We start from the raw sequence: 19,128 nt of genomic DNA, 5'->3' as shown, positions 1-19,128 counted from the left end.
AAACATCTGCACTTTTTAAGGAACTTAGTGATGGTATGATTTTTATTCCTTAAAAAATACCACAATTAAATGATTCCGAGAGCGTTTGTTCTTCTTTTTGGTTAGGCATATGTATGGACAGCCCACGTGAAATGAACAAGGAAGGCGGGGGAAGAGAGCGGAAGTGACGGGGTCTTCTCACCCAGAAAGTCTCCGGAGCTTGCGCCTGGCTGCCGCGGCGCCCCGCGCTGAGACGCAGGTCTGGGAAGCGGGCGGGGGAGCAGGCGTCGTTGCTGGAGCCGAGACCAGGCGGCCAGAGTCCTCAGGGATGAACCTCGAGCTGCTGGGTGAGGAGGGCGGTGGCTGCGTCCTAGAGAACCCTTCGGTCCTGGGAAGGAGGGCGCCCGGGCGGGCGGGGACGCGGGCTGCAGCCTCGGGGACGCCGTTCTGCGGTGGGTCGTCGGGCGCTCGATGCGGGGCGGCCGCGGCAGGAGGAAGCCCAGCTTCTGCCCGAGCAGAATGCAGTGCCTTTCTCGAGGCCCTTTTCAGGTCAGTTGTGGAGTGATAGGGACAGTTTGTGACTTGGCTTTGATTACAGGGATCACGGGTGCTGAGGTAGCCAGAGCGGGCAGGACCAGAGTTATTGGGGAAGGAATCGGGGGAAGTGAGGCTTGAGGGGAAGCTTTGAAGACTTGTCAGGGCTGGGTGCCTGGACAGGCACAGTCTTTTTCTAGAGACCCAGGATGCCTAAGGAGGGGCACTGGGAGATCTAATAGAAGTCCTTTATTGAACAGATATGGCTCAGAGGGTAGTGACTTGAAGGCACTGAGGAAGTAAATGGTGTAGTTGGCACTGGAGTCCGGTTATCTTGACTTCCTATTTAAGGTCCTTAACTACCAGGGACGCTGTATGGAACACCAAAGTGTGAACTACAGAAGCAGTTGCCTTTTGTTACCCTCGAAGTCATTTCCTCCTTACCCCTTACCCGGCTTGTTTAAAAACTGGAGTTCTTTTCTTCTAGGGTTTCATTAGGTATTTAGCATGGTAGCCTAGGGATGTCTGAGGTTTTCCAGAACTCCTAGACGACTTGCTGTATTTAATGGTACGATTCTCTTAAAAATAATTCAGAAGATGTACTGCTGTCCAAAGGGCTACAGGATTATTTAGGAAATGGTCTTTACCTTTAAGGAATTTTTTGTTCAGCTGAGTTAAAGTGGTTATGTAAATAGCCATAATATATTGCAGAATGTAGGTCGGCCTTTAAGAGCTGTTACCAAGTGCTAAGAATATTAGAAGAGAAAGTGAATATCTTTGGGACAGGGGAAGAAAAAGGTAATCAGGAACAAAAAAAACCTGTAGAGGAGTTTGAGTTTTGAGTGGACACTTAAGATTGGTAAAAAATTGACAGAGTGAAATATGAAGATATGGAGTTAGAATGCTCGTTAGGAATATGTTTGAGCTAAGACATCAGTGAGAGAAGACCTGAAGAATTTTCTTGCTTGGCCCTGTTGTGGGTACTATGAATAAAGAGAAGGCCAAGAGACGGGTTGGTGCCTTCTGTTTTGTGGCGTCTCTTGAATGCCACAACTGAGAAGTTTGTGCTTTTTAAGGAAAGTAAGGCAGATCCGTTGGATTGTTTTGACCTGGTAAGTAACTCAGTCAGAGCTATGATTTTTTTAAAGATTCATCTGACAGCAATGTATAGTGGAGTCTTGGAGAGTGTGAAACCATTGTGGAGGGCTAGAGCACATGAGTGATAAAGAAGGCCTGAGCTAGGAAATGGAATGAAAAGACATTGAGGAGGGAGAGTTGACAGAATTTGAGAATTGTTGCCTGGGGCGGCGGTGGTGGGGGGGTGCTGGTGGTGAGGAATAGTGAAGTGCAGAATGATGGCAGCCAGTAATGTTATTGCTAACGGATATTTAAGGACATTGGGAACAGACAGTGTTGGATATGTTGAGTGTGGATCTGGGGTTTAGGAGCTAGGTTTGGATTTAGGAGAGAGATTTGTAATCCTGCAGGTGGGCTAATTGAAACCTTATGTGTAGAGAACAAGACCAAGGGAGAAAGTAGGAGGGGCAGAAAAGAAAACTACTGAGGACAGAATCTTGGACAATTACCTATGTTTAGAAGATAAGAAGAGAAATAAATGATAATAAATAAACTAACAGTTGTATGGTACTTCCTATCAGCTAGGCATATTTTCAGGTGCTTTCCGTATGTTTTTGCACGTAGAGGTCGAGGGGAATGTAGGTTGGTGTGGCGTCTTCCACAGAAGCGAGTTGTGGAGCATGGGAGGTTGAGAGCTGAGACAGGGCTGCTCTGTTTAGTCCTTAGGCACCTGGGACCCTCAGCAACTTGAGCAAAGCCAGGTTACAGTGATTTTAGGAAGGTGCGGGAGATGACATGGAGGCAAATGGTTGATCCTTCTTTTAAAAACTTAAGGATGGAGCAAAGGTGATAGGGTAGTACCTTAAAAGAGATGGCAGAGTCACGGGAAAGGTTTTTTTTGAAATGATACAGAGGATTCATGAAGGTGAAACTTAGGAAGGAGCATTTAGCATTGGAAGGTTAGACAATTTAAAAGAATGCTCTGTCCAAAAGATATATGTTTGATGGAAATGACTCTGGGTTTTAGAGCGAGAAAGTTAATGACTGCAAATAAAAAGGAGAAAGGAACAGAAGTGATGTGATTGTGGGAGCACACTAAAGGGGATCTGGCTAGATCAAGGAAAGACGTGATCACGTGTTACTAATGTGGACACTCAAGATACTAATTTTACTTCTGCACCCACATTTTGAGCACTTGCTGTGTATCAGGTGGTATGTACTGGAGATACAAAGGGAAGTAAGTTTTTCAAACTTATTTCTACCACAACTCACAGTAAGAAATATATTTTCTCTCACAATCTGTTATATATACATACACATGTAACTAAGTTTCTTGAAATTATGCTTAATCCTGGTTATGTTCAGTGTCCTCTCATATCTTCTAATCTACTAAAAAACTGGTTGTGGCTCACTAAATTGACTTAGCCATTTACGGTGAATTGAGTCTTGCTGTGTGAAAAACATTGAAATAAGCTACAGCCTTTGCCCTTGATAAATGCATAGAACTAGGTGGAGAAGTGTAAGCTAGTGATTGTGTGTAATATGGAACATGGTAAATGAATGCATTATGAGAATCCAGCCGCAGAGCAGTTAATTCTGCACTGTTGGCGGTGGGGTGGCAGCAGAATTTGAGGATGGTTTTACAGAGGAACTGGCGTTTACGCTTGTCTGGAAAGATGGAGTAGGATTTTTCTGGAGGGACAGGCTGGAGAAGGTAATTACCAGTGTGGAGGCCAGCAGGGCAAACGTTCTGAGGCGCGAATGTGCGGGATGCTCAGGAAGTGGTTGGCGGTCTGCGTCTGGTGCTTGGGCTGAGTTGGGTGAGGGTCTGCGTTGCGTGCTGGTGGGGGTTAGCCCAAGAAAATGGGAAACACTGATTGGGGCCAGATTGAAGTTGTTTCTTAAAGTTACACTGAGGAGTTTAGTGTATTGTTTAGCAAGGGCGATTTTTAAGCAAGTGAATGGCATGATGAGTTTTTAGGCTTAGAAAGTTGGCAGTGGCAGCTTTGTGAAGGATTTGATGAGGGAGGCAAGACTGGAGCCAAGGACATGTAGTAATTATGGTGGTGATGGCATCAGATTGGGGCGGGGTGGGGTCTGTTATCTAGACAGCCACAAGTTGTATTTCTCTAAAAGAAATGCCACTAATTGTCATCACCTGTTAGATCGCGGAAGCAGAACAGAATGGAAACTTCTACTCTGGACCTAACTGTTACAAAAGGGAGGGATTGGCTGGCAAGTAGAAAATAATAGGACCATTGGGAGAGAAGGTCCATGAAATTTTAGAACTCATGATAATCAAGTCTTTAAGGAGGTGGATGTTTAGCAATTTAGAGAATAGACATTATTCCGTCTTGAGACTGGGAGGAAGAAAGCTGGAAAGGCCTGGGAAAACTAAAAGGCATTTTGGAGAAAGCATCCTAAGAGGAAAAAAGGAGGCGGCACCTGAAGAAGCCGGTCTGATTGCGCTGAAAGCGGTCCAGCCTCAGTCCAGAAAGGTGTGTGAGCACGTGAGGGTGGCACTGGCTTTTAAGAACAGTGTCCGGAAAGCTAGTGTGATTGAAGGCCAGGAGTGTAAACCCGAGGCAACTAGAAAGGGTGTTTCACATGGGGGTGTGAAGAGCAGAGGAGTTTGCTGCTTGGGCTGGTGGTGTAATACTAAAATTGTTCATTCAACAACCGGCACGTATCTGTTGTGTGCCTACTGTGGACTTTATAAACAAAGGGGTAGTGTAATGTGTAACTTTTTATTTTTCTTTTGCCTTCTCTGGGAAAAAGGATTTTTCTTGGATGGAGCAAATGAAGTGAACATTGGTTGTTGCCAAGAAAAGCCCTCAGTGGGTAGAGATTTTAAAAAGGCAGGTCACTTAGCTCCCTTCTCTTGGCTGAATTACATTCCTTGGCCCTGAGGGAGCTTGCAAGTGAAAGAACTGTTGGTGGTCTGAGATTTGGGCAGAGAAAGGAGGACATGCTGCAAGAAAGGAGGTGGGCAAATTTTGACTTTAAATAAAGGGCAGGTGTGTTTTGCAAATCACAGACTAGTAACTTTGAGGTCATGTTTGGGCAAGATTCTAGAGGTTTTTTTTCCCCCAGTTATTTTATTGAGGTCATATTGGTTTATTACATTGCGTAATATCAGGTGTGCATTATTATTTATCAGTTTCTGTCTAGACTGTGTCATGCTCACCACAGTAGCCTAACTTTTATCTGCCAACTACTTATATGTCCCTTTACCCCTTTCGTTCATCGCCCCCTTCCCTTTGAGAGGCTTTTTTTTTGGCTGAGGAAGATTAGCTCTGAGCCATTCTGTGCTGAACTGCCCTGTGACCTAGTGCTTAAGTTTGTCGCACTCCGCTTGTGCAGTCCGGATTCACAGGTTTGGATCCCGGGCCCAGACCTATACCACTCTTCAGGGGCCATGGGGCCGGCCCCTAAAAACATCCCTTTGCCCATCTTCCCCTCAGCAGTAGATGTTGTGTCTCTCGACATTTTCCTGTGTGATGGATGCCAGTGGCATGTAATTTTTGTTTTGATTTACGTTTCTCTGGCGACACCTGAGTTTGACTATTTTCCTGAGACGCCATCTGATGTTGTTCTGTGACTTGTTTACTCAGATTCTTTGTCTTTTTCTCTTTGGTGTTTTTTTCTTATCGATGTGTAAGCTTGCTTTATAATATATGTGTCAACTCTTACCAGTCATCTGCTTTGCTTTGCAGTTTTTTCTGAATCTGTTTATCAGAACTTTTGCCATGCAGAATGTTGTAATTTTCATGTAATCAAATGCATTTCCCTTTTTTTTGGGTTTCCTCATATGGTTGAGGTCTTCTACTCCCTACATCACACATATGGTCTGCTAGATTTCTGTTTTTTAAAAATATTAATTTAGGGGCTGGCCCAGTGGTGCAGCGGTTAAGTTTGTGCACTCTACTTCGGCAGCCTGGGGTTCGCGGGTTCAGACCCCCGGTGTTGACCTACACACTGCTCATCAAGCCATGCTGTGGTTGCATCCCTCATACAAAGTAGATTTGTAGCTCAGAGCCAATCTTCCTTACCCCCCCCCCCCGCAAAATTTTTAATTTACCTGAATTTATTTTTATATGTGATATGGAAGAGGAATTGTAACTTTTTTCTCTTCCAGATGGATAGTCAGTTGTCTATCCCCATATATTAAATAAATTCCCCATTAAATTGAAATGCCACCTTTATCATATATCAGTGGCCTTACAGTACATTTAGAAAATTTTGTTTTTTACATTTATCTTTAATCTGTCTGGAATTGCATAAAATGTATTAATTTTTGGAGAAAGCCATTAAGCTTTCCAATCCCAGAATGCAGATTGTCTTTTCATTTGTTCAGATTTTATGGCCTTAACAAAGACTTCATAGTTCTCTCCATACATGTCCTATGTCTTCCTTATTACCTTTTTTCCTTAAATATTTTATATGTTTGTGGTTGTTGTGAATGGAGTTTTCCCCTTCATTTCCATTTCTGTATACTAATTGCTAATGTAAAGAAAAGCTATTAATGTTTGAATATTTTTCTTATATCAAACCAGCTTACCAGTATTTTCTTATTAATTTGGGTAGTTTTCTTATTAGAGTCTTGTTCATTTTCTGTTTTCTAGATTTTCAGTGACATCAGCAAAAGAGAAGTAGTTTTATCTCCTCATATTCAACATTTAAACCAGTTATTTCATTTTCTTTCCATGGGCTGGAACTTCCAAGATAATACTAACTAATGATGGTGATATATCCCTTTCTTGTTGCTGATATGAATTGAAATGGTTGTAATATTTCACCTTTTGAAATAATTGTGTTTTTGGTAAATAGTTTTATCTTTATTGTAGTCTTCTATTCCTTTTATTAAAAATGGTTATTGAGTTTTAGGAGATGTTTTTTCAGCATCTACTGGTAGGATTATATGGCTTTTAAACGTTCTAACTGAGGTGCATTGGAATGCACTGTGCTGTGAAGGTATTTGGAGTGGTCTTGCCCTCATCGTGTTCCTTTTTTCTTTTCTGCTATGTCATAGTGCCTTCTTGTATGCTAGAGTAACAAACTCCAGATTCTTTGTGTTTAGAATTTGCTTATAGTTGTATATGCTGCTAGAAATTACGTTTCAAGTCTGCAGAATCTAAAGATGAAATATCATGAACCATTTATGTTCTTAAGTGAAGGGGACTCTTGTTTCCTTTTTTGTACTGTCTCTATCAGGTTTTGGTATCGGTTATGTTGGCTTTATAAGAGACTAATATATATTTTTTTCTGCTCAGAAATAGCTTGAATAACGTAGTATCTATTTACTGCTTGAGATTTAGGAGAAATTGTTCACAAAATCATGTGATCCTCCTGCCTTTTTATTTTTTTGAATGGTACGTCTTTACCGGCCTTTCGGTGTGTTCTTTATTCATTGGTCCAGTCAGGGATTTTTCTTCTGTAATCAGTTTCGGAAATGTGTATTTTGTTATGAAAGTCATTCATGCTTTTTCAATTATCAAGCGTGTTATGAAGTTAAATCTCTTTGGCATTCATATGTTTGGGCATCTTTTTTTTTTCTCTTAAGTAATCTAATTGTAACACAAAATGGTAGATGGTAGGAGGATGGAGCATGTAAAAGTGGTTTTGAACACTCTCTAAAGAAATGGCCTTGTGCCCCATAACCCTGTTTGACAGCATTCTCATGCAGGCCCTTCAACCAGAGTACCCCAAACTAGCTTGGTCTTTCTTATATGTCACTTTCTCTTTGTGCTCCTTTAAACTCCGTATTGTAGTCTTGTCAACCAAGGTGACCCTCAAAAAAAGAAAAAAAAAAAAGAAACCCACCCCAAAACATAAAACAAAAGTACAGAATTAGGGGTAATCTGTGTTGGGGGGCTTATCACACATTGGAAGGGTCCCTGGATTCTGGATTCTTGTGTGTGGTTTTCCTTTCTGTCAGTACAGCAAGTCACACTCTGCCCTTTTCTGAGTACTTTATATTGTTAGGCTGTGGGTTTTTTGTTTGTTTTGTTTTTAATTTTTGAATAAACACTCCTTTTTTTTGTTTCGCAACCATGTGAATATAGATCTATATTACTGCTTTGGAAAGATGGGTAGGATATATTCCTAAAGAGCAAATCACATAATAATATGTGTAGTATTTTATTTAAGAAACAAATTAAACCTTAAATACATGTTTGTATAAGCATATAGAAATATATGGAAACTTTTAGCTTGGTGAGTGGGTTGCAGGGAGGAAATTATCATTTTTTTAAAGTTTTTTTTTTTTTGCAGAGGAAGATTTGCCCTAAGCTAATATCTGTTGCCAATCTTGCTCTTTTTTGTTCCTTGCCCCCTCATCCCCAAAGACCCAGTACGTAGTTGTTTATAGTTGTAAATTCTTCTAGTTCTGCTTTGTGAGCTGCCACCACAGCATGGCTACTGACAGATGAGTGCTGTGGTTCTGTGCCTGGGAACTGAACTCGGGCCACCAAAGCAGAGCGCATCGAACTTTAACTGCTAGGCCAGCAGGGCTGGCTCTTTGATTTTTTAATGATACATTTCTGTATTACTTACATGTATTACTTTAGTAACTTTAAAAAGATTTCTTTCAAAAACTAGCTTGATCTGGTTTCAGCACTTCATTTCATTCTTTTCTTTCATAACTGAATGCAGTCAGCCACCATAAGTGTGGTACACATTAGATAAATCAAGATACTTACCTTTTTTGGCAATTATTTACCTTTAGCTTCATCTTTGTTTTAGTTTTCTTAACTGTAGGGCTTCTGTTTTTTTGATTAGTTAGTTTTAATGTTTTCACTATTTAGTTTTCTATTAATTTTCATGAAGGACAAACTATAATAAAACTGGTATTCAGACTTTTTTTTAAAGCAGTAGACTTTTTTAAACGAAATCTTATTTAACACCCTAAATGTAGAACAGCTTTCTTGGACCTGTGGTTCTCAGAGTATAGTTTAGAAACCACTGTAATAAGGTATTTAGGTAATAAGACGCATAAATACTGACCAAGATGGTGCTGCTGCTGAAATCAAACTCTGACAAGCAGAGAGTATCATCATACGATCATCTATAGCTTGAAATGTTTATTACTAAGCTGTAGATATCAAATTTAATATAGGAAAAGCATTTGGGGATGTTGATAGCAAAATGTTGTTTGCTTAAGAAATTAATACAGAGAATTATGTGTTTAACCAACTACCAGATTATGTTACAACCTAAAAGCTATTATTAGGGGGCCAGCCCCAGTGGCCTAGTGGTTAAGTTCAGTACACTCTGCTTTGGTGGCCCAGGTTTGGTTCCCGGGCGTGGACCTTCCACCACTTGTCTGTCGGTGGCCGTGCTGTGGCAGTGGCTCACATAGAGCAAGAGGAAGATTGGCACAGGTGTTAACTCAGGGCAAATCTTCCTCGGCAAAAAAAAAGCTATTAGGAAGGAGAATGATCACTGCTGGTTGGCTGCTGTTAATAAGGTTTTAGAGAGTAGTTGGGACTTAGATAATTGGACTGATTCAATTTTTAAAAGTTTGTTATAAAAATAACCATAGTAACTCCATTACATGTTTATATAAATAACATTTTTATGAAAAATAACTATTCTAAAACAAAAGACATTGACTGAGAAGAGTGGTATTGTTTTACGTTTTTACAAATCTTTTTCATGTTTGCCTAAATAGAAGTCGGCACATTCTTACATCTCTTCCTGCAACATCACCAGTCTCTGTTGGAACCTCACAGGTCATATAGCCTCAGGAGAACTCACCTGTAACTTATCAGATAAGGAGAGTAAAAATGCAAATACCATCTTGGTATGATAATGAAAATAGGTGTGACCTCGTGGAGTCCCTGAAAGGGTGTCAGTTCCCCCGTCCACACTTTGCAGACCACTGCTCTCCACCATTCATGAGCTGTAGGATCCCTGGTATGTTGCACGTGTTCCATCAACTCTCTTTCTTTGCTTTGTTGCAGAGTCCTTTGGGCAGAATTATCCAGAGGTAAGAGTATAGTATTGTTGTCATTTTAGGAACGTGGTAACTCACTAGCTTTTGTATTCGAGTGGAAAATGCATTTGGATCCTTTTTTTTTTCCCCCCTTTTGCACAACAGAAGGAACTAAATGTTTAATTTTGAGCAGGGGAAGAGAGAGATAGGCAATATTGGCTGGAAATCTCACCATAATGTTGTAAATCTTACAATTCATTTCCCTTTAAATTAAAACAAGACTTTGATTGTAGGGTTTTTCACAAATAGTACCATCGCCTTTACGTAGGTTTTTTCCCTGTGTGCTTTTCTAGTTTTGATCAGTGTTTTCACGTAGTAGTAATTAGTATGTATGTTAAAACTATGCTTCACTTTTTTTTTTAAAGATTTTACCATTTTACTTATTTATTTATTTATTTATTTATTTATTTTCCTCTTCTCCCCAAAGCCGCCCAGTACATAGTTGTATATTCTAGTTGTGGGTCCTTCTAGTTGTGGCATGTGGGACGCTGTACCACCGTGGCCTGATGAGCGGTGCCATGTCCGTGCCCAGGATTGGAACCAGCGAAACCCTGGGCCTCTGAATCAGAGCAGGCGAACTTAACCACTTGGCCACGGGCCCGGCCCCTGCTTTACTTTTTTAAATGTAAAAATATTTTGTAATACTTGCAATATGTATCAGTGTAGTCATTATAGTTGTTTTAAATGGTTTGATATTAATATAAAATAATTTATTTGACTCTCCTAATGTTACTCATATAGGCTGTTCCAGGGTTTTTGTTTTAAATAATTTTTCCTGGAATAAATTCCAAGAACTATGATTACTGGGTCAATAGGATGACTCTTATAGTGAATCTTGTTATCTTTTACCTAATTGCTCTCCAGAGTGTGTGTACAAAGTTACAGTGGTGATGTCAGGGATTGATCACATCTGTTTCCAAAAATTCTATTAGCTTTTATAAATATCTCTTCATTTTGGCTAGTTTAATATGTATAAGAAGACACGTAGATTATTTTGGTATATGATACATCATAATTTAAATTCAAGATGAGTATCATAGATGGTAGAGAACCTCTAAGAAGTAATTTGGATACCTGGCATTATTGTCTATATTTCTGTGTTTGCTTTAATCTTTAGGAAGCTGATGGAACTTTGGATTGTATCAGCATGGCCCTGACTTGCACCTTTAACAGGTGGGGCACACTGCTTGCAGTTGGCTGTAATGATGGCCGAATTGTCATCTGGGATTTCTTGACAAGAGGCATTGCTAAAATAATTAGTGCACACATCCATCCAGTCTGTTCTTTATGGTAAGTAATTTTAATATTAATGTATTTAATATGAGTTAAATTAGAGGGATTAATGGTAACTGTGTAATTGCCAATCTGATTATAGATACTTTAATATTTAGAGTTTTAAATATTTAGCCATTAGTAATACAATTTCTCATAGCTTAGGTGGACCTTGAACCCATGCTGTCCTTGAAGCACCTTTGTGGAGAGAAATTCGGTGTAATATGGATCTATATCAGGCTGTGTCTGAGAACAGTACTGAAATGAGATATTTACAGATTGCAGCTGTAGTAATATTTGTGGTATTGACCTTTCATTTAAAATAAAACTTTTGGTTAGGAGGGAAGCTGGGAAGACATCTGGTCCAGCTTTGTCTAGATTCTTGAATTCCAGCAGTTTTATCCAGCAGTGATCACAGGCATGCTTCTTCCTTCACTGAATTATAGTTATTAAGGCTTTCTGTTAAATATATGGAGCTGAAATCTGGTGTAATATAGAGTCCCAGGGATTTCTCTCTTACTCTCTAAGACTACCCTATTTGCTTCAGAAAATTTTATTTTGGAGCAGTACTTCTTTTAAATGAACTTGGGGCCAAAAACAGCACCTCATCAGATCTTGATTTATTAAACTGTAACATCTTTCCTTTTGTGTAAGTAGAACCAGCAGTGGTACTGTAAAGCCCTGGATTGGGAGGGGCCTGAATCCCAGGCTAGGTTGGGCCGCTGATGAACCGGCAGCTTTGGCCAAAGCTTTTCTCTAATGTGCAGAGTGAGAGCACCAGCCTGAATGGTCTTCTGGGTCTCTTCCAGCTCCTTTGCATTTCACTTCTTTTTTATTGTTGTGGTCTTACAATGAAGATGTAAAAAGATAAGTATATTTTTAACAACTTTATTAAGATATATATAAATCATATACTATAAAATTCGCTCTGTGTACAATTCACTGGTTTTATTATATATTTGCAGAGTTGTGCAACCATTATTACAATCTAATTTGAGAACTGTTAAAAAATATACATATATTTTTATTATAAAATAATATAGAATCATTTAGAAAATTATGGAAAATACAGCAAAGTAGAAAGAAGCACTACTGTCTGCCATAGTCCCACCACCCAGATGTTACTACTATATTACCAAGAAATTATAAATATTTTGATATATTTTGATATACAGTTTTTAAAACAGAGTTCATAATTGTGCTATCTTCTATTTTATATTTTGCTTTTTACCTCCTTAACACTGTCCAGAAATTTTCTTGCTTGCATAGCCTTTAAAAACTTTTTTTATTGCTATATATCTTCTGATAGATAAACCATAATTTACTTAGTAATTTTTTGTTTCTCTGCTACATAATATTTAGCGAATGTCTTTGTGCATAAAGTTTTTCTCGTATTTATTCATTCAGCAAACATTGAACATGAGTTATGTACTAGGTACTGTGTTAGGCATTGGAGACATGAAACAAATAAGGGGAAATTCTTGATTAGTAGAGGGAGGTGTGTGTGCATACAGGTACATATACTGAAGCTTTATAGGTCCTATACAAGAACTACATTTGAGATTTAGTGGAGGTGAAAGTCTGAAGGAGGAAATAATCAATTATACTAGAGGAGAATGGTCATCAGGGAAGGCTTCGAAGATCAGGTAATTTCTAACTTGAAACTTGCAAAATGAGTATTTGCCAGTTTTGTTCCAAGCAGAGAGCACTGCGCAGGTAAAGGCATGTCGGCTTGAAGCAAGCGTGGTAAGATGAGGACCTGCAGGTAGTTCAGGATAGCGGATTGTGGTATGAGAGGTGCGATACGGCAACAGCCAAGGTAAGCTGAGAGCCTCATGGAGAACATTGTGTGCCACACTGTGGATGTGAACCTCACCTTGTAGGTACTGTGAAGCCATTAAAAGATTTTAGGAAGGAAAGTGACATGATGAGCGTTGTATTTTAGAAAGATCTCTAGAACAGCATGTAGAAGAGAGATAGAAGGGGACAGTGACTGATAAGAGAAGAATTGCAGTGGTCTAGGCTGGAGTTGAGAAGGATACTTGAAGTGGGAATGGAGCTGAGTGGTACAGATAGGAGAAATGGTAGGAATAAGAGGTCCTCGTCTTTAATTAGATAAAGGGGTGGGAGTGAAGTATAGATGTTGAGATGATCCTCAGGTTTCTGGCTTGGTTGAAGATACCATTATAAGATTTGAGGGGAAATGGTGAGCTTGAGGTCATGGGTGCACGTCTCCTTATATTTTAGTGCAATTACTTGTTTTATTAATCTCTGCCCTGGAAGAGGATAAGTGCTGTGATACACGAACCTTGTCTGTCTGCCATTTTGCTGCTGTATTCCCAGCTTCTAGCATTGCACCCCGTGTCTAGTAGGCATGGAGATCCTGGTTGCATGAATGCAGGTATCTTAGTGGAGATGCCTGGTAGGTGCTTGATCTGTGATGTTTCGTTAGAGTCCACTTCCAAAAGTGTCTTATTACTAGGTCATAGGATCTGAACAGTGAAGAGATTTTCTCCCTCTCCCTCCAACGTTTTTTAACTTTTTATCACAAAACTTGATTACTAAAAAAAAATTCAAACAACATATGAGTATATAAAGTAGAAAAATGAAAGCCCGAGTATGGACTATATCTTTTTTCTGTAAGATGTATCTATGTCCTTTTCTCTACACATATAAAAAAGTACATGCACATATCCGTGTGTATGTTCTTTAAAAAATGGAGACATGCTGTGTATTTTGTTCTGTATCTTGCTTTTCTACTTAATATATAGTGGATATTTTTCTCTATTGAGATATATGTATATCTCTCTCTTATTTTATTTTATTATTTTATTTTGTTTTGTTTTTACTTTTGTTTTTTTGAGGAAGATTGGCCCTGAGCTAACAACCGTGCCCATCTTCCTCTACTTTATGTGGGATGCCTGCCACAGTATGGTTTGATAAGCAGTGCATAGGTCTGTGCCCGGGATCCAAACCAGCGAACCTCAGGCCACCAAAGTGTGAAATTAACCGCTACGCCACTGGGCCAGCCCCTGTGTGTCTCATTTTAAATAGATATGTGTGTGTATCTATATATGTAGTATTCTATAGTACATATGCAAGATAATTCTTCTGTAATTTTTGGTACATATATTTATATACGTCACAGTTATGATCAGTAGTTAACATGCATTTTATGTTTTTCTTTGATTCAGTCATTTAAAATATAACTTATTTTAATTGTCATATAATATTTGAACATATTAGGGACTAAGAAAGTTTCACCAAGAGAACTTTTAGGTAGGCGTGATAGTGGTCTTTAACTGAAATGTGCTGACATGTGCAAGACAGAAAAATTGGCCCAAGGAGAAGCAGAGGACTGGTGGGTACTGAACAGAAGTTATAGGGAAACAAGTATTAGCTTAGGGTAGAGAAAAGTTCCCAAGCAGAGGTGCCCGGGGATGGGACAGACTGCCCAGGAAGGAACTGATCAGTGGGACTGTCCCTGCTTGGACTTTCTGCCCTCTTCTCGGGGATGCTGCAGAAGCCATTCAGCACTGGTTGAATAGATGGGGCCATAGGTAGAACTAACTGATCTTCAAGTCTCTGAGACTTTAACACTTAATAGGGATCCATCTGTCTTTTGGAAAGAAACAAAACTGTCAGATGGAGGAAGTACAGTAATCTTTAATTCTTGAGCTTATGGAATTTTGAATTGAAAAATATATATATTTTTTTAATGGGAGAAGCCCTCTTAGTTTTCACCTCTGTTTATAAGTTAATTTTTAAAATTAGATTTCCCTCTATTATAATGGAAATACGTGCTTGCTGTGAAAGAAAAAGATTATAGTACAAAAGGGTTTAAAGAAAAAATGGAATCATGACTAACATTTTGTTCTATAATCAAATTGTGCTAAAAGACTTAGAAAAACGGCAGCAAAAGGTGTCCCTTGTCTCTCCCTACTCCCGATATTGTCCCGCTCCCAGTGTACTTCCATTCGTTTTGTGTGTTTCTTATATTCACCTTCATATTTCTAAATAACGTGTCTGTTACTTTTTCTTGGTTTGTTAATTTCAGAAATTATCCATGGACTTGCCATTATGGTGTACAGTATGTGAGTTTATGCTCTCTCCCTCCCATCTGCCACTGAAATTGGGTGGCTGGCTGGCTTTTTTCTTGTGATTCCTCAAGTTACAGCATCTGTAGGCCTCTTCTTTTTTAGGTTTACATTCTCTAGAAGGATCTTCTGATTGCCTTTGTGAGGGTAAGATGACAGCATGTGTTCTAGAGCTGGTGGGAGAGGCGGCAGAGTCCTTTCGTATGCAGACTTGAACTTAATCCCTCTGTGTTCACGTCCTCGTTTTACCCCTGCTGCCTCTGTCTCTCAAGTCCTGAGTCTGAGAATACATTTATCTTGTCTCTGATACACATAATTTTTGATGTTTTCTGAGCACTTGTTATGTCCCAGGCATTGGGCTAAGAATTTTATATGTATTAATCTTAATCCTCTCAGCAGTCTTCTGGGGGTCGATACTGTTGTTAGTCCCATGTTGTAGGTGAGGAAATTGAAGCTCAGAAAGGTTATATAATTTGCCTCAGATCACATAGCTGGAAGGTGGGAATGTCTAGGCTTCAGCGTAAGTTCTTCAGCATAAGAATATAAGCTCTCGAGCCTGTGTTCTTAACCACGGAGGTCAATTGCCTGCCAGGTTCCTCAATAGCAACACCTCTTTGTTGCAAAATTTGGGTAAATACTGGTTTGGGGTTTCTTTTTTTGTTTGTTCCTCTGTTTGTCATTTCTCAGTTTTCTTTTTCCTGCTTTCCTGTGGTTTTCTTGAACATTTTTTAGAATTCCATTTTGATTTATCTGTTATTTTTAAATTAAAAAATTTTTTTTTTGAGGAAAATTAGCCCTGAGCTAACATCTGCTGCCAATCCTCCTCTTTTTCCTGAGGAAGACTGGCCCTGAGCTAACATCCATGCCCATCTTCCTCTACTTTATATGTGGGACGCCTGCCACAGCATGGCTTGCCAAGCAGTGCCGTGTCTGCACCCGGGATCCAAACCGGCGAACCCCGCGCTGCTGAAGCGGAACGTGTGCACTTAACCACTGTGCCACTGGGCGGTCCCTTATCTATGTCATTATTATTATTATTATTTTCAAAGATTTAATTTTTTTTCCTTTTTCTCCCCAAAGCCCCCTGGTACACAGTTGTACATCTTTAGCTGTGGGTCCTTCTAGTTGTGGCATGTGGGACGTCGTCACCTCAGCATGGCCTGATGAGCGGTGCCATGTGTGTGCCCAGGATCCGAACCGGTGAAACCCTGGGCCGCCGAAGCGGAGTGCTCGAACTTAACCACTCAGTCCCGGGGCCGGCCCCTATTTAGGTTCTTTTTGAGGGTGTTTCTTTGTATAGCTTTTTAGCGGTTACTAGGTGTTACGTTACATATACATAACTTACCACAGTCTGCTAGTGTTGACACTTTACCAGTTCAAGCGGAGTATGGAAGCGTCACCTCCCTTTACCCACCTTCGTTTATAGTGTAATTCTCTTAAGTATTTCCTCTCTGTACATTGAGACCCACATGAGACAGTGTTATAATTTTTTCCCCCCTGAGGAGGATTCACCGTGAGCTAACATCTGTTGCCAGTCTACCTCTTTTCACTTGAGGAAGAGTGGCCCTGAGCTAACGTTTGTGCCAGTCTTCCTCTACTTTGCATGTGGGTTGCTGCCACAGCATGGCTGCCAACAAGTGGTGTAGGTCCGCCTGGGAACCATACCCTGGGCTGCTGAAGCGGAGTGTGCCGAACTTAACCAGTATGCCACAGGGCCGGCCCGACAGTGTTAGAATTTTTGCTTCAAATGTCAAAACTCAAGAAGAGAAAGAAGTCTATGGTATTTACCCATGTTTTTCTTTTTTTCATTGTTCTTTCTGATGTTCTAAGATTCCTCGTTTTATCACTTCCTTTCTGTTTAGAGAACAACTTTGAGGGTAGGTCTTTTAGGGTAGGTCTGCTTGCAGGAAATGTCTTTTACCTCTCTATTCCTGAAGGTTGTTTCCGCTGGATATAGAATTTGGGCTGACAGTTCTTTTCTTTCAAGTACTTGAAAATGTGCCGCTTCCTCTGGCTACCGTGTTTTCTGATGAGAAATCTGCTGTCACGTGAATTGTCCCCAGAGGTGAGGTGTTGGTTCTCTCTTGCTGCTTTCAAGATTTTTTCTTTTTCTTTGTCTTTGTTTTTCTGAAGTTTGTCTTTGTCTTGGAGTGGATTTCTTTGAGCTCATCCTGTCTGAGGTTCCCTCAGCTTCTTGAATCTCTAGGTTTTATATCTTTTGCCAAATTGGGAAAATTTCAGCCATTACTTCTTCAAATACTTTTCAGCCCCGCTCTCTCTCCTCTCTTTCCAGGACTCTAGTGGTATGGATAATAGGTCTTTTATTATGGTCCCTCAGGTCCCTGAGGCTCTCTGTATTTTTTCAGCCTGTTTTCTCTGTGTTGTTCAGATTGGATAATTTTTATTCTTCTGTCTTCCAGTTCACTGATTCTTTCCTCTTCTCTGTTGGCTGTTGAACCTATCTATAAAGCTTATTTTAGTTATTGTATTTTTCGGTTCTAAAATTCCCATTTTGTTGTTCTTCTCTGTATCTTCTGTTTCTTTGCTGAGACTTTGTTTTTGTTTTTTTTCATTTGTTTCAAGCATGTTCATAATTGCTCATTGAAACATTTTTATGATGGCTGCATTAAAATCCTTGTCAGATAATATGTCATCTCTGTGTTAGTATCTCTTGTCTTTTCTCATTCAAGTTGAGGTTTTTTTGTTGATCGTGATTTTGAGTTGGAACTTGGGCATTTTGGGGGTTGTGTTCTGAGACTGTAGAACTTAAGTCTTCTCTTTTAGCAGACCTCCCCTGATAAAGTACCAGGGAGGATGGGAGGGCACTATCTTGTTTTGCCAAATGGGTTAGAAGTCCAAGTTTCTCACTTGGCTTCATTATGCTGGGTGGGATTGGAAGTTCAGGCTCCCCACGAGGTCTTCTAGGCTGATATTGGCCTGGCAGGGAAGGATAGGAGTGCCTTGTTTCTACTCCCCACGTGGCCTCTACTAACACTGCATTGGGGCTCCTCCTTACTGCCTGGGGGGTGTGAAAGTCTGGCTCCGCACTGAGCTTTCTCTGACACCAGTGCAGTTGCGGGGAAGGGTACCTTGCTATAACTGGGCAAGAGTCTCCATTTAGACCTTGTCGACTGGGTTGGAGGTGGGGTTGCAGTTTTTTCTGTGTGGTGGTTGCTGGAGTAGAGTGATTGTCTAAAAGTTTTCTCTCTCTCTGGGCTGCCCTTTCCTGGTCTTTCAGCTGGAGGAAGTAGACTCTTCTTGAGGCTTTTTGTGTGTGTGCCCATTGGAGTTACTGTGTTGTTGACTTCTCCATCACCCTATCCAGGATATATGAGGCAAAAAGAAAATCCAAGGAACTCATTATTGTATCATTCCTTGTATCCTGCAGTCTCTAGCCAGTCTGTCTTCTCTATGCCTTTCAGAGTCTTTTTGTGTTTGTTTTATATGTAATGTCCTGGGTGTTTAGCTGTACCTTAGCAGGAGGAATTAATTCCTTTCTTAATTACTTTAAGCAACAGGCGCTTATCTTATTGTTTTATTTACGCTGTGATGGTGCTACTTCTGGGACAACCTCAGAGAGCTCAGATACTCCCTCCCCTCCCCCTAAAAAGAAATTATTATTTGTTACATCCTCATTTAAGGGCTAGCTGATTGTAGATGCTTCTAAAATGTTTGAGTCTCTTATTTCACAGAGCCACTTGTGTTATCTTAAGCTGTTAAGAGCTTTTGTTACTAGATACAAAAATGTCATGAAAATACTGTTATTTATTGCTTAATTGGGAAAGCTGTTGTGGATTTGAGTGAATGTAAAAAAGGAAATATTGTTGACCCTTGCAATTAGGGCAATATGTGTGACTTATGCATTTTTATCCATAAAAGTTGTATTATGTACTTTAACTTGGAATATGTGCTAAGTTACCGTTTTTTTCTTCTCAGCTGGAGTCGAGATGGTCACAAGCTCGTGAGTGCTTCCACTGATAACATAGTGTCGCAGTGGGACGTTCTTTCAGGGGACTGCGACCAGAGGTTTCGATTCCCTTCACCCATCTTAAAAGTCCAGTATCATCCAAGAGATCAGTATGTTTAATCTGAGCTCTTTTTTTCCTGGGGTGGGGTCTCATTCTATATGGATTAGCTCCAGACTCATGACAATGTCAGTTTAAGGTTTTAGGA

At 40.1% G+C, this 19,128-nt stretch overlaps 1 protein-coding gene across 4 annotated transcripts in view; it reads left to right on the top strand.

Annotated features, from left to right (window-relative positions):
- The window catches only part of RBBP5 (RB binding protein 5, histone lysine methyltransferase complex subunit), a 35,935-nt gene that overhangs the window by 919 nt on the left and 15,888 nt on the right, over nucleotides 1-19,128 (top strand). For 2 of the 4 annotated variants that reach the window (XM_001489607.6, XM_003364926.5), the window contains exons 2-5: nucleotides 106-326; nucleotides 9,555-9,580; nucleotides 10,704-10,876; nucleotides 18,892-19,032. In XM_001489607.6, coding sequence (XP_001489657.2) covers nucleotides 308-326; nucleotides 9,555-9,580; nucleotides 10,704-10,876; nucleotides 18,892-19,032 — 359 coding nt within the window. In that variant the 5' untranslated portion in view covers nucleotides 106-307. Of the gene's footprint in view, nucleotides 1-105; nucleotides 327-9,554; nucleotides 9,581-10,703; nucleotides 10,877-18,891; nucleotides 19,033-19,128 lie in introns of those variants that run through there. The other 2 variants (XM_023640388.2, XM_070266542.1) reach the window with 2 other exon arrangements.

This window comes from Equus caballus, chromosome 5 (assembly GCF_041296265.1).
Source record: "Equus caballus isolate H_3958 breed thoroughbred chromosome 5, TB-T2T, whole genome shotgun sequence".
Taxonomy (NCBI): domain Eukaryota; kingdom Metazoa; phylum Chordata; class Mammalia; order Perissodactyla; family Equidae; genus Equus; species Equus caballus.
Note: the sequence above shows the minus strand (reverse complement) of the source record. Positions and strands in the feature narration are given on the sequence as shown.